At 50.2% G+C, this 13,828-nt stretch overlaps 5 protein-coding genes across 5 annotated transcripts; 4 read left to right on the top strand and 1 right to left on the bottom strand.

The window, feature by feature from the left end:
• Positions 1-1,277: 1,277 nt before the first annotated feature.
• Positions 1,278-4,211, top strand: FOBCDRAFT_2277 (uncharacterized protein). The gene is made up of 3 exons (XM_031181275.3): positions 1,278-1,932; positions 2,023-2,318; positions 2,372-4,211. Exons 1-3 carry the CDS (start codon positions 1,747-1,749, stop codon positions 3,888-3,890), a joined length of 2,001 nt encoding a protein of 666 aa, XP_031042043.2. The 5' UTR covers positions 1,278-1,746; the 3' UTR covers positions 3,891-4,211.
• A 495-nt stretch (positions 4,212-4,706) lies between these two features.
• FOBCDRAFT_2272 (uncharacterized protein) lies at positions 4,707-6,039 on the top strand. Its single transcript, XM_031181274.3, has one exon. The coding sequence runs from the start codon at positions 4,917-4,919 to the stop codon at positions 5,697-5,699; it is 783 nt and encodes a 260-aa protein (XP_031042042.2). The 5' UTR covers positions 4,707-4,916; the 3' UTR covers positions 5,700-6,039.
• A 2-nt stretch (positions 6,040-6,041) lies between these two features.
• FOBCDRAFT_210827 (putative methyltransferase-domain-containing protein) lies at positions 6,042-7,767 on the top strand. Its single transcript, XM_031181273.3, has 2 exons — positions 6,042-7,152; positions 7,243-7,767. The coding sequence occupies exons 1-2, from the start codon at positions 6,418-6,420 to the stop codon at positions 7,567-7,569; spliced, it is 1,062 nt and encodes a 353-aa protein (XP_031042041.2). The 5' UTR covers positions 6,042-6,417; the 3' UTR covers positions 7,570-7,767.
• A 563-nt stretch (positions 7,768-8,330) lies between these two features.
• Positions 8,331-9,620, top strand: FOBCDRAFT_266967 (uncharacterized protein; the record flags this gene model as incomplete). The annotated part of the gene is made up of 4 exons (XM_031181272.3): positions 8,331-8,506; positions 8,577-8,663; positions 8,723-9,233; positions 9,288-9,620. The coding sequence occupies 4 exons, from the start codon at positions 8,331-8,333 to the stop codon at positions 9,618-9,620; spliced, it is 1,107 nt and encodes a 368-aa protein (XP_031042040.3).
• A 557-nt stretch (positions 9,621-10,177) lies between these two features.
• FOBCDRAFT_2258 (uncharacterized protein) lies at positions 10,178-13,426 on the bottom strand. The gene is made up of 7 exons (XM_031181269.3): positions 12,833-13,426; positions 12,551-12,764; positions 12,397-12,495; positions 12,236-12,349; positions 12,036-12,186; positions 11,596-11,989; positions 10,178-11,548 (listed from the first exon to the last, which is right to left on the bottom strand). The coding sequence occupies exons 1-7, from the start codon at positions 12,952-12,954 to the stop codon at positions 10,516-10,518; spliced, it is 2,127 nt and encodes a 708-aa protein (XP_031042037.2). The 5' UTR covers positions 12,955-13,426; the 3' UTR covers positions 10,178-10,515.
• Positions 13,427-13,828: the final 402 nt, after the last annotated feature.

Raw genomic sequence — 13,828 nt, 5'->3', positions numbered from 1 at the left:
TCCACGGCTCGGCCACGGCCACGGCCACGGCCACGACTACGACTACGACTACAACCACAACCAGAACCCCCCCGGCCGGATGACAGATCCGCCGTGAACTCCCATACCGAGCCCTTGATGTCTCGCCATGGGTCGTCCAGACTTCAGAATGGGTCGTTCGTTCGCTAGGCTCGTAGCTCAACCTGCCCGCTGGATCCAGCCCGTCAAGTCCCGTTTCTCTGGGCTGACGACCTGACAACCAATTGGGTCGGGAAAACAAACAATATGCGACAATCTGAAGAGCACCATTGTCTCGCCTCTCGTCCTTTCTCTCATCTGCCCAGCTTCACGTTAAAAGAATCCTTTCTCTCATGTTCAAATACCTCAGAGAGAGACAAAGATCTTCCAGAGGCCGGCGAACGGGACGGGAGGAACCCTTTGGCTTTTCGCTTTTCTGGGACGAGTTTACTCGACTAGCACAACGCCTTGCATGCATCCACCACCTCACTCGGTCGCTGTGGGCCTCTTCGTGGTACTTGGTCCGCTCTTCGCCGTAAATGTCGCCATGAAGTACTAAACTGTGACCCGAAGCTATTCCAGGCCAGCTTGTAAGGTTCTACAGTGGCTCAGAGCTCATAGGCAGTACTTAGCCTCTACCCCTAATGGGACCTTGACCGGTTGACTCTTCCACATGCACCATCAGGCGCACCATCAGGCACGCCACCGCAGCCACGGCCCCAGTGGACGCTAGCGAAGCTAAAGATATTTGTGTACAGAAAAGGAACATTTGGTCCAGCAAATGATTTTGAATTTGTCGCTGTAACAGATAGAGTTGCAGTGCTTTTGGGCTCTGAGAGGCCTCTGAGCCACAGCCCTCCTGACGGCTTCTCATCACTGAGACCACTATAGAGCCTTGAGTAGTGGCCAAGTACTCTCACCCCGGACGAATTTCCATAGCGTACCGTGCGGGTATCTTGGCACATCCGCCAAAGACAGCATCTCCCTGCTCGAGTGATGGTGCTGTCAATCGGTGTTTTGCGCTGTCGGACCCCAAGTTTGGTACTGTGCTGCGCTGTGTTGTTCGCTGTGCTGTACTGTCTACCCCGGTCAACTTCCCTGTTTGGCCGCACCCACTCCCGCCCGTCAGGTAAGGTCAAGGTCAGAGGTGCTTGCTTGCTTGCTGGTGAGGTAGCAGAGAGGCAGGCACGGGTACCTCCCCCCAGTTCCTTCCGCACGCAGTACCTTGGTACACTCTCGTCTCCCGTCCTTGACCTGGGCTCGCCGCTGCCGCTCTCATTCCCTCATCATCTCCGCCCTCCAACAACTTTCTCCCTCAACTTGTTTTTTGCTTCTCGACGAGAGTTGCAAATCACAAAGGGTGTTGGAGATTCTTTGTGTGCTTTGAGGTGTTGGGATATTGCACTGCCTGTCAGTGACAAAACCATCTGGCGCTCCCCTTTGTCCTCCTGAATCGGAGAACGGCCCCCATATTCCTAGGCTCTCACGCCCATCTCATCAAAACAGCGGCCTCTCTCTCAGCTCACCTTGTTGGATGACAATGTGACAACGCTCCTCACGATTTCTTTTTTGACTATTGCACATTGACGAATCCTTACCTCCTCAGCTACGATTCTTCGACTTCTTCTCTTCATCTTCAACCTGCGAACCCGAACGATCTAACGTCACGCTTCCGCCCAGCTCCTGCATTGATCGACACAACATTCAACTCCGCGACATTTCCCACCCCACGGCCTACAGAGGCTCGTGATGACCTCCAGTATGAACTCGCTCAAGGTTCCCGAAAGCGGGCTGCAGCTGGAGGGCTCGACTGGCAAGGATGCCAGCCTGCCTTCCCAGGCCTTTGCTGTCACCCTGAGTGATAATGTTATTGAGGACATGATCAAATGCGTCCAGAACGGAGATGGCATTCAACTTTCTCTTGGAGCCAATCCCGTAAGTTGAGCAACCCAAAGCCTCTTGTCACAACGGATTTGAGGTTGCACATTTGGCTCATGTTTTCGAATGCTAACATGCCCGTGCCAGACCTTGCTCTTTGGTTCCAAATCCCACGCCATTGAGCCGCCCTCCGACTCGAACCCATATGATCTTTACCTCACACGACCTTTCGAATCGACACGAACTGCTGAAAAGATACCATACACCGGCTCTCTCTTTGAACAGCCATCGGGCGCTACTTCGAAGAAACTGAAGACTGGCAAGACCGACAACACCACTGACGGCAAGCCCGCAAAGTCCAGCAAGAGCGCCCAATCGGGACGAGATTCTGACATCGAGGCTCTTCAAAATGGACTTGCGGCTCATGCTGCTTCTCGGGAGAAGTCGGTCTCACTTGCATCTAGTTTTGGGATGATCATACTGACATGTTTTGAAGGACTCGCGTGGTCGACAGGTTACCAGCGAAGAAGGCAGCTATCAAGAGCAAAAGCAAATTGCTCGACTCAACTCCACGATCGATCCCCCAGTCACCAGGTCAAGTTTCGCTCGGGTCCCTTACACCCAACCCTACGACATCACAGCCCCTTGATCGAGCCAAAGGAGACCGAGCCATGCTGGTGCATGAGCTCGCTGTGCAGGATCGCTCATTTGATTACTTGGCCACGAAGTGGGAAGGCAAGGTGGAAGACATGGAGCCGACGCTTCGAAAAGTTGCCGATGATCTCGACGATAACAACAAATGGTCACTGAAGAAGAAGTCCTGGAGAGACCTTGATGTTTGGAATTATGATTATGATACCCAAGAACTACGACAGAAGGCGATCGACAACGCCGTTCGACAGTATGATAAGCAGAGAGTCACCATCTCAGAGCCAGAGTGGGACAGACTACTACCCAAGGAGGAGCGAGGAACTGGCAAGAGTCTTAGCCGAGTGCAGGCTAAGATTACAAAGACTGTCAGCGCGCCGTCAATCAATGTTGAAATGGCGGATGGAGGCACAACGCCTCGAGAGAGTGGGGATTCTCAGGACGCCAACCGGCCAAGGGTTGGAGGAGAGGCTATGTCGAGGTCCACCTCAAATCCTCTTTCTACTAAGCCCAAGAAGCCCACTGCACAGGAGGCCCAGGTCAAGCGCCTCTTGGGTAAATCCAAGGCTAAGACGGCTGCATCAGCTGCATCCTCCAAGCCGGCATCCAAGGTGTCTTCGGCTAAAGCATCTCCCACCAAGTCACGGCCCACCGCCGCGCCCAAGGCAAATGGAGGAAGGGTTTTATCGCAGGCCATCATTTCTAACTCGGACACCTCGGAAGATGACGCTGCTCCTATGGTCAAGCCTAAGCCGAAGGCTGTACCTAAACCGGCACCCAAGATGAGGGACACGGTCGTTGCCAAACCTCGACCTGTGGTAAGGGAGCCGATGAAGCAGCAGATTACGGCCAAGCGACCTCGCGAAGATGACGACTCGAGCTCGAGCTCTGGAACACCATTGTCGAAGCGCATCAAGCCCAAGCAGCCTCTTCCTGCCCCCCGACTTAAGCATCGACCATCGGACGCAAGCCAGAACTCTCGTGGAACTATAACCTCAACCTCGATGAAGAGCAAGAACACGTCCCCAACGAAGTCTTCTCCCCTGGCATCATCGCCACCCACCAATGCCTCGGATCTGGAGAATGAGGCACCCGGTGCATCAATTGTTGCGAAGAAGCGCAAGGTCGAAGGCTTTAGCAAGGGTGGTGTCACAAAGCGACCTGCAGCATCAAGGTTTTCTGATGATCTTGTGCAGAAGGCACAGGCCTTCAAACTATTTTATCAAAAGTATGAGACGCTGCACCATGAGATTTCAGCGCTGGACAACCCTTCAAGCAGGAAACTGGGCCATCTGATGGAAATGAGAGACCGACTGAAAACGATGAAGATGGAGATTTACAGCGAATGTCCCCCAGAGAGGAGCTAAAAGGCGGCAATAATACGACAGAACAAGGACAAGATAAGGTGTGGGGGTTTGATTTCAGCGGCGTACAGCATCACGACCGGATAACTTTTACAGTTGCATTTTGCATTGGGAAAACAGGATCTGCATGAACGAGCCACCTGTCGGACAGGAACGGAGCTCTCTTTGATATTTGCATCGTTTTCCTTTTTCTTTTTTTGATACCACATGAGAAGACAAGATAGGCCAAACGCGGCCAGAGACAAAGCCAAGCCAAGGCAGGCAGTTAGATTAGGCAAAGCAAAAGCCAAACAATACAGAAAATGTTGAATTGAAATCATGATATTCATATACACTACATTGAGTGACAAAAGAAACCTGGCGTTTGATTGAGAGCCTGGTCCAGTCGCGAGTAAAATCAGTCAATAGTAACAACGATAGTTCGGTACATGGGAAGATGAAGTGATACTATGACGTGAGGCGCATGTGATGGAGGTGCGTGATTTACCTCTGGATTTACCAGATTGGGCCCCAGGTTTGCTATGGTTGCTGAGAGGGTTGGTTTGGTTGGTCTTTTGAGTTTTGAGTCGGGTGGGGGCCGTATATTGTGTGTGAGCTGATCCAGGACCCTCCGAATAAAGAGGGATTAGCAAATAGCGGATGATCATGGATGTATAGTTTAGAATGGGGCTGGTGAATCATATTGCTCGCAGCTTAGAGGACATATGTCAAGGCAGATACTGTCTGTGTAGTAATTGTAGCACGGTGCTTTATTTCGTCTTTGTGCCGTTTATGCGACTGGTCGTTGTCAAAAGGCGTTTGTTTGAATGCTGTACCGATAGACAATGAACTCTTGTATGCGACAACGCATCTTAAAGACATTGAATGAAGAAGGGTAGAATTCACCAGCGCATCTATATCCTACAGGCAAACTTGTCTTGAAGATGTATAAATATCTGCCCAGACGTGAGCATCTTGATTCTAGCTTTCTCATCACTTCAGTCTCAGTCTCAGTCTCAGTCTCAGTCAGAGCAACAGCCATCACCCACAATGACATCCAGACGCTCCCAGTTCGTCAAAGAGGTGCGCCCTGGAGCTTACTTCCAAGAGCCAGCATACGTTTACACTGTCCACCCTGCTCAGACTCAAGATCCGTTCCGAAACGTGCCTGCTCGCACGACTGAAGACTACAGCCACATGTATCCTCCCTCTTCAACTGCAACAAACGTCTTCATTCCTGGCTGCTGCCGTCATCGTCGCCGTGCATCCCGGTACTCAAAGACCTGCGAAAGCGATGGTTCAACCAAAAGCTATGCTTCTTACCAAGACGTTCAGCCTGCTCAGCCTATGGATCGTCTCCCACCACGCGTCGCTCTGAAGCAACTCTCGGATTTTCTTCACGAAGCTAGTATCTTCTACAACATGCAACTCATGGACTTCACACGCGAGCATCAACGCCAAGGCCACGACACCTCCAACGAAGCTCTTCGACAGTGGCTCTGGAACGACTGGACCCGATCTCGCGATAACCCTACCCGTGAGAACTTTACATCTACAAAGGCGAGCATTACACTCTTGCTTCGCCAGGTTGAAACCGCCATTGCGACACCTTGGCTAGAGAACGCAGACCTAAACGCCAGGTTCGAGTTCAGCTACAGAGCTCTTAAGAGTTCTTGTGATGAGATTGTCAGGTTGTCAGGCAAGGTCATGAGCGATTGGCAAACTTGTCGATTTCTGGCTGTCGAGCTCAAGAATGCCCGTGTTTATGCCAACCCGGAGGGACCTGTTCTGAGACAATTGTTTGTGGGGTGGGAGAAGGGCGAGCCTTGGTGATCCTAACGAGAAGAGAGGTCGTCTAAGTTGCTGGAGTTGCTTCTTTTGTCTCTTTTGTTGGATGTTTTTATGTGTTTGGTTGGAGTTTACCAGGATGAGATGTTACCTCTTGTATCCGTACAGACATTGCTAGGGCGACCAATCGGGAAGACGGTGGAGTTTGAGCTTCATAGCTCCCTTTCCCCTGGTCAATCAGCCACGTGGGCCATGCCGATCACTCATTCGAGAGTGGCTGTGGCGGTGCAATACTGCCTGATGTGGCTTTAACACCAACGTTGATACGCACGAGTTATGATAGGAAGATAGACTTGACCCAATTAGATGTTAGCCAAAAATTCGCAACTTTTTTTTATTTTTTTTATTGTTAACAATTTTTTCTATTTGCCGCCAGTAGACGAGACAATGTGTGGACTACAATAGCGTTCTTTTTCCCCCGGACTTCTCCTTTACCTTGGAAAAAATCCTAGTGGACAGGGACTATGTTCTAGACTCAAGGTGTCTCCGATATGCTCTGTAGCACACATAGTCTTGTGTTCTTGCTGAGGGCACATTGAACAGTTCCCTGATCAAAACTTCTGTTCTGAACTTCTTCCTCTTTAATTCTTTTTTTTTTTTTTTGCCACACCGACAATTTCCTTCTCACTGTGATTATTCCTCTGAGTTGACCTCACCATAAGTGGCCAACAAGTGTGGAAAAGAGAGACTTAGGCTCATAATCATGGGTATCGAAGCACTCGATTTCCCCCAAATGTGGGAACGTCCCAGCTATACTCAACTAGCAGACATTCTCCAGAGTCTCGAACTTAGCCCTCCAATATGGAACCACAAGCGTCGTCGCTCTGAGATCATCGAGGAGCAAGAATCTCTCGCCAGCCAGCGCAAGGCAGAAGTCACTCGTTATCTCTCCTCTATCATCAAGAGCCCCTTATCATGGATCGACGACGATGATGAGAAGGAGGTTCTCTGGACGCAGGCAAGCAAGCGCATGTCGGAGCGGTGTGGACGCACGGCTATGGGAGAGGTTATTCGCAGATGGCCCTTTGGAGAGGGAAACGATGAGTTCGAGTTGATCATTCGAGAACCGGCGCTTACCGGAGATTCTTTGGGTTTCAAGACTTGGGGGTCTTCATACGTGCTATCACAGCATCTTCCTCGCATGGCGGAAACATCACTATTTCGATTATTCGATGAGACGTTGGGTCAACCGCGACCTGATGTCATCGAACTCGGCTCCGGGACTGGTCTCTTGGGTCTTGCCGCAGCAGCTCTATGGAAAGTTCCCGTAGCACTCAGCGATCTTCCTAACATCGTTCCAAATCTCAGAGAGAACGTGGCCAAGAACACTGAGCTTGTCAAGTCTCGCGGGGGATCACTCACAGTTGGCGATCTCACCTGGGGAGGGAGCGAAGACGAGGTCGATCAGACCCTGTTTGGGCAACCGCATCAGTTCAAGGTATGTTTTTGCTCGTAGAGATCTGTGATTGCAGGGCGATGCTTATATGACTCTTGCTTACAAACTATGTCTAACCCCCCTGGTGACTAGATTGTCCTCGCGGCTGATCCCATGTACGACGATGAACACCCAGCGCTTCTCGCCTCAGCCATCAGCGACCACCTTGCTCTTGGCTCCGATTCACGCGCTGTCGTCATGGTCCCCCGTCGAGATGCTACCACAGAACGTCTCCTCGAGTCGTTCCGCCAGGCTATGCTTGACCTCGAAACCCCCTTGTTCTGTGAAGAAGAGGACGAACTTGCGGGACAGGACGACTGGGTTGAGGACGATGACGCGGGCAATGTGCGGTGCTGGCTGGGTGTCTTCAGCCGTGGTGGCTCACCGCCGTCTCAAGTCGGTGATGCAGTACCCATATAGCACTCTAACTGGCCACGGCAGCCAGTGATTAACAGAGAAAGGGAGAGTCAGGTGCTTGAAGAAGAGACGAAGTTGATACAGTGGAAAATATCAGACGAACTAGACATAGACACTGAGCGAGTGAGGAAGCATAGCCACAATAGAGACCAATGATTTTATGCAAGCAATTGCACTGTTTGAGTCATGGATCTCCCGTGAACAATCAGCAGACGCTGCTTTAGGGAGGGGTTCATAAGGAGCCCTTTTCTTCCTCTTTTACGCTTCTGCTTCTTCTCTTCTTCTCCACTTCTACGCTAGCACACCACAACACCACCTCCAAAGCTGCTTTTCTCTACACATACAATAGATTCTTCTTTCTTTAGGGAAGCATTGATGATTAACCTTGATATGCTTTCTTTTATCCAATTGCACAATTTCATCCACGCTCGAGCTACGTCAGGATTCAGTGCCAGTTGTTAACTGGCAACTAATCGAAGTCTACAACTCTCGAGCCCCTAATCACAGCCTGTAGCAACATCAACGACGCTGATTAGCCCTCAACCGATCACTGAGTTCCTACCTACTTAAACATCAACCTCAGACATTCATTGTCTTTCTGTTCCCCCTGAACAACAACCTTTGCTCAACCATCTATCACCTACAACCTCACAACACTCACCATCGCTGACCGCTCAGACATTTCTTGGACAGTTAGACTTTAGACTGCTCGACACTTTCAACACTTGTTTCACACCTTTGCTTCTTTTCTTACTTCTTTCAAGATGACCGGAAAACCAGTTTACAAACCTGACGAGATACGCTTTGCTTTAAGCCTTATGGAGAAAGATTTCTACAACGATGCAATATCTAACGCTTTTCGGGAACGATTCAATCGAGCACTGACAGACAACCAGATTCGATATTTGAGGAACAAATATGGCAAGGATCCTGACTATGGGTGAGTTGTCTCGTGCCAAAAGGGTCTTGTCACTTGCTTTTGAAATTAACTAACCGATATTTGCTCGTAGAGCTTCCCTTTGCAACAAGCAATCCAGGAAACGAAAGGAACGTCAACCTGACTCTGGAGCTGGTTTTTCCGCTTCGCCGGGCTCAGAGTACGTTTCGAATACCGCCCCAATGTCCCTTTCCACGTATCTCTCTAACCTAAAAACAGAGGATCACCGACTGAAACCAAGAGAGCTCACCAAGTGTCTTTCAAAGCTTCAGCAGGACCTTCTCAACACCCCCAATACCAGGTTGGATCCCTTCCAACGCAATCACCAGTTAAATTCGAAGACATGAAGTCTCCCAGCCTGTCTTCCGCCCCCTTGTTCCACGAAGCACCAATGGTTCAGATGGGAAATCTTCGTTCACCACCTACAAACTCCTATAGCCTCTTTTCAGGAGCACCAGCTCAGGGAGGCTTCGGGGTTATACCTCCAGCTAACCCCTGGCAAACGCAATCTAGGGCAAACTTCAACACCAACTTTTCCCCGATTAACACTCGTTCAGGTCAACAACAGATCAAGTCACCAGAACAGGGAAGCCCTGGGGGCTGTAACGCCGCACTATACCAGACACCTCATCAGTCACCTAACGCCCAGCCTTCATATGCCTCTTATCCGAGACAGCAGCTAACAGCTAGCTCTCACGCACCAGTCTCATCTTCGCAGCAGACCGTGGTCGTAGGGGGCGGAGCCTAGGAGCCCTCCGTTACCCAACACTCACCGTCCTTTAAGATGGATATGCCCCTCTCCAACTTTTCTCAGCTTTCCGACTTTGTGTATCCCCAGCAGGCATCACCCACTGAAGAGCATAAGCAGGAGCAGGATCAGGAGCCTGAGATGGCCGGACGAGATGACGTCGCCCCGGTGTACTGTGAGGACTACTTCGAACCAGCTCAGCAAGCGGTTGAACAAAGCGAACCGCAACCCACCCAAGATCAGGATGAGGAAACTCCAGAGCAGAAAATCCCACAAGATCGCAAGCAATCTGCTGCTTCGGGCACTTCTGGCGACAGCAATGAGCACCAAGTTGCCAAATCAGGTTCCTCACACGACTCCAAGAACTAAAGTGGCAACGATGGGGATCAATGTGAACACGATCGATCCCAAGGTGCTCAATACCACCAGGGACCTGAAGTTGTTCATCACCAAGTCGTGCTCCTGAGGTGGTGGCTGAATTGTCCCACATTGTATACTATACTTGATATAACCCAGTCCCTGGGGACTGGCGATCTTTCAAATACCCTATTCCTTCTCCGTGGTAGATCCGGGCCTCTTTGTCGCTCCTGAAGGCAGTGATTCGTCTTCCTTTGTTTGACCTATCCACAGACAGGATTACACGTTTGGCGAAAAACACCAGCTGAGCGTTCTGAGAATTGTTTTCCAAGGCTGCGGACTTAATGCATATCACGAGGCGTTAAGGCCTGCCGCATGTGTTAGAGTTGATACCCAAGCTGAAATCCACAGAACTAGATAGGCAGAGACTCGGTTTGGATACCTAGTTCTTAGGCCACTTAGCATAACTAATTAAATAGCATGCACTTATCTCAATCCACTCGTGCCCTTTCAGATTCCTTAATTCCTGATGCGCCATACAATAAATCATAACATCTTGATATAAGCTTGGAGAATTGATTTATCCAAATATTTCTGGTCTTACCCTCCAGCTCTCTCATATCATCAACTCGCCCGCTAGAGCCTTCCTACAGGGTATCTCGTGCAAGTAGAAACGAACAGACCACCGCATAAACCTTTTCAGAATGTCTCTCCAATCTCTGATACAAAAATTGTGATGTGTGTGTAAGCATGCTGGCATAGAATAGTCCTTAAATCCTTGTGACCCGACTCCCAAAAACTCTTCAGTATGAAATAATAACATTAGACGTAACGTGGCATAAGTATAGGCAATTCGACGCAACCATTGCGTCGAAATAGAAGGTTATGAATATGGTTGAATAGCATGTTACACCACAATGCTGACGTTGCGACGTGTGTCGACCTCCTCAACCGGGAACTGGAAAACGACCTTGAAGAGATCTCGGAGATATGCATACCGCTGTGAACTCTTCATCATCATCTGAATACTCTTGGCCATCTCCTGGGCAGTAACGCGCTTGCCTCGGGCTGGCAAGGCGTGGTGTCTTGGAATTATGGCATCGGTAAGGACGGAGTTTTTGTACTGTGATAGCAATGTCGAGTGCGAGATCAGGGACCCAAACGATCCAGGAGGAAGATCCTGCACAAATTTCTGTAATGCAGCAGCAGCAGCTTTGGGCTCATGGATGGTATCACGATTGAAGCCAAGATTCATAGCAGCTCGGAGAACGAGTACCTTTGCACGCGTCACATTTGCATCTTCCGATGCAGCTGTAGTGGTGGCTGTGCTTGAAGTCCTGGTGCTGCTCTTTGAGTAGCTGGAAAGATTGGACGCGCTACTCGACCACCGGCCACGGCTATTGTCACTAGGAGTACCTAGGACAAGAATGTTGGGCATTGTTGGCGAACGACTCTGTGGAGAGATGGGCGTGTCTTCGAACTCGGTTACAGGGGTTTCTGGAACAGCTGGGTTTCTTGGTTTCTCTTCCTGTCGCCCACTCTTGACACTATCGTGCCTCGAATGGACTGAAGATGGGTTTGATCCTCGACTCTGTCGGCCGCTCTGATCGTTAAGATGCTGAGGAAATGCGTGCCCGGCTCGAGGTGTTCCCCTATCAGGTCGAACTTGTGTCCAGCTGTCTCGGAATACATCGCAGAGCTCCCAGCAGGCTTGGACAGTAGAGCTCAGCAGCTCCTCATCTGGGGGTCTTCCATCCCTTCTGTTCTGCCTGAGATTGAAGAGCATCTCTGCAAGTGCCCAACAGGCCCTGAGCAACTGATCGGTTTCCTCGGCTAGATCACTCCGTTGCTTCATTAGTCGATGACAAAGCGCGATGTAGAAGTCCAGTGTGCGTTCTCGGAATTGCTCCGGTAGGGTACCATCCTGAGCACTATAGAGGCTGCCAACTTGTTAGAGTAAGATCCATTACTTATTTGATGCACTTACTGGTTGTTGAGCTCAAAGCTAACACGCAAAACCGAGTCCGCTGCTTCATCATTACGCTGTCGGACATCGAATAGCGCTTGACAGAAATCGCGACACAAATCAAGGTTGACCTTGACATTGAAATTGCTCACGTCCTCATCTCGACTGTGGTAAAGCCGCTGACAAAGTTTCCAACATGTCCTCCATGCTTTTTCGTGGGCATCAGGAATGCCATTTTTGCCAAGAGCGCGGTTACGATTGATTGAACTGAGCTTAGACAAACTGTTGCACAAAGTCCAGCACTCAGCAAGAGTTGTTCGTAGAGTCTCGATCTCGTCTTGTTGCTGTGGTATCGGCATGGCTTCTGATTCATAGTCTTCGTCGTCACCTTCAGCCTCGGTTTGTTCGTCGATTTCTAAACATATTAGCCATATTCTGCGACGAAACTAGTATTTTCTTACTCTCGAGACTACTCGTACTACTCGAACGTAGCCGGGCCCCATCATCCAGCATGGATTGCAGGTCCTGAGCTCGGGGTGTGGCGCTGTCGATGCTGTACCGCACAGGGTTCACATCGGTTAAAATCGGAGGTCGAACGGGATGAGTCGATGTCTGATGACCGTTTAGTATATGGCATAAATTTAGGTCAAGGGTAGCAGACCTTCTCTTGTCCGCCATTGAGAGAGGCTAGGCTTTCAGCCTCTGATTTTGGAGATGTCCTTGGACTTGGCCCTTTTTGCTCCATGGCTGGAGGTGCGGCGGCAGCTGGAGCAGCCTGAATGGTGTTAAATGTGTCGGATCTAGAATGACGATGAAACTTACCCAGCTGGAAAAGCTTTCTGGTGCATGAATGACAGAAATAGCCTCCTCGTTGCTGGACTGGCGCACACTCTCCGGTAAGTTAGTTGTGAGCATTAAGAGCTGTGGTTAAGTTAGTTTATAGCCCAGAATGTCGGCGATGCCCATTGTGACTGACCTCCGACCGACGGGTAGCCTTTCTATCACTAACTTCCTTCTCAATATCCTCTGAGACATCGTCCTCGATCTCGGTCGTTTCAGTACCATTAGATGTGACTGGAGAAGGACCCACAATGTCACTAGGACTCATGACATTGTAGGAGCTACTTGACATGCGATTGACAGAATTGGGTCGAAGTGAGGACGAATCGGTAGCAGGAGGAGGGGAAGAGCTGAGACATGGGTTAACAGAGATTCCAAGAGGTTTCACGTTAAGCGCATAGCTCCTAAGGCAACGTACAATGGTCTGAATGGAGAGCGACGGCTCTCATTCTCTGTGGGCGCAGACATGTCTGTCTGAGGGTAAACGAAAGGGAATTGTAGGCTTCCAGTCGATGACCTCAAAGGGGCTTCAAGGGCCATGACGGGAGCGTGGAGTTTCAAAATATTGAGCTACCCTGACGGTGGTAGTTGAGAGCTCCGATGGCAGAGGGGTCCTTAAGACAATTCGCAGCTCCAACCAAGCGTCGACGCAAGAAAGCCTTGCGATGCAGCAGTCCCAAGGTCGACAGACGATCGAAACCTGATGCAGGAGACAATTCGAGATTACCAACAGCTGTCGTGACAGCAAAAGAATAAAAGAGGAGCTTGTCGGTTGGCGGTCGATGTGCGGTCGCGCGGCCAGTTAAGCGACCTATGGAATCGAGTGTGCTAAGATCGGGAGGCTGCGTAACTAGTCTGATCTAGTCGAACAGCAATAAGGAAAGATTGATGAAATAGAAACAATACAGAAGGTCCAAATGCTGAATGAAGGGCTCAATGACACTCCGGCGACGAAGCAAGCAAGCAAGTTCGTCCAACAAAACCAGCTCACCAAAAGCCGAACCGAAGAGAGAGAATGGTTAGAATGGAGGGGGAAAGGTTTAAAGAAACAGGCAGAGCCAAAAGCTGGAGCACCAGCGGCTGCAACGACGGACTAAGGCAGACAGACAGACGCCAGTTTGACAGGGGTTCGTGAGACCGGGTCCCTTGTTCTCGCAGCCCTGCTACATTGGGGTGTTATGGGTCAGGTACTCAATTGTAGCTCTTGTTACTGTGAGAGTCAAGTAACAAATAAGCAGACAGCAGCGTTCAAGATATTTGTTGATGCCACCTTTGGTAGCTGTGAGCTGGCTTCAGAAGCTTGCTATCTTGTTACTTCTCTGCTACCTGTCCCGGTGAGCTGCCATGAATTGTTATGGAGGGGGACCGTACATGCGGCCGGCGCTTGTCGGGAGCGCGATGGTTGGCGCGGTGG

Source organism: Fusarium oxysporum, chromosome I (assembly GCF_013085055.1).
Source record: "Fusarium oxysporum Fo47 chromosome I, complete sequence".
Taxonomy (NCBI): Eukaryota; Fungi; Ascomycota; class Sordariomycetes; order Hypocreales; family Nectriaceae; genus Fusarium; species Fusarium oxysporum.
This window is presented reverse-complemented; position numbering and strand designations above follow the sequence as displayed.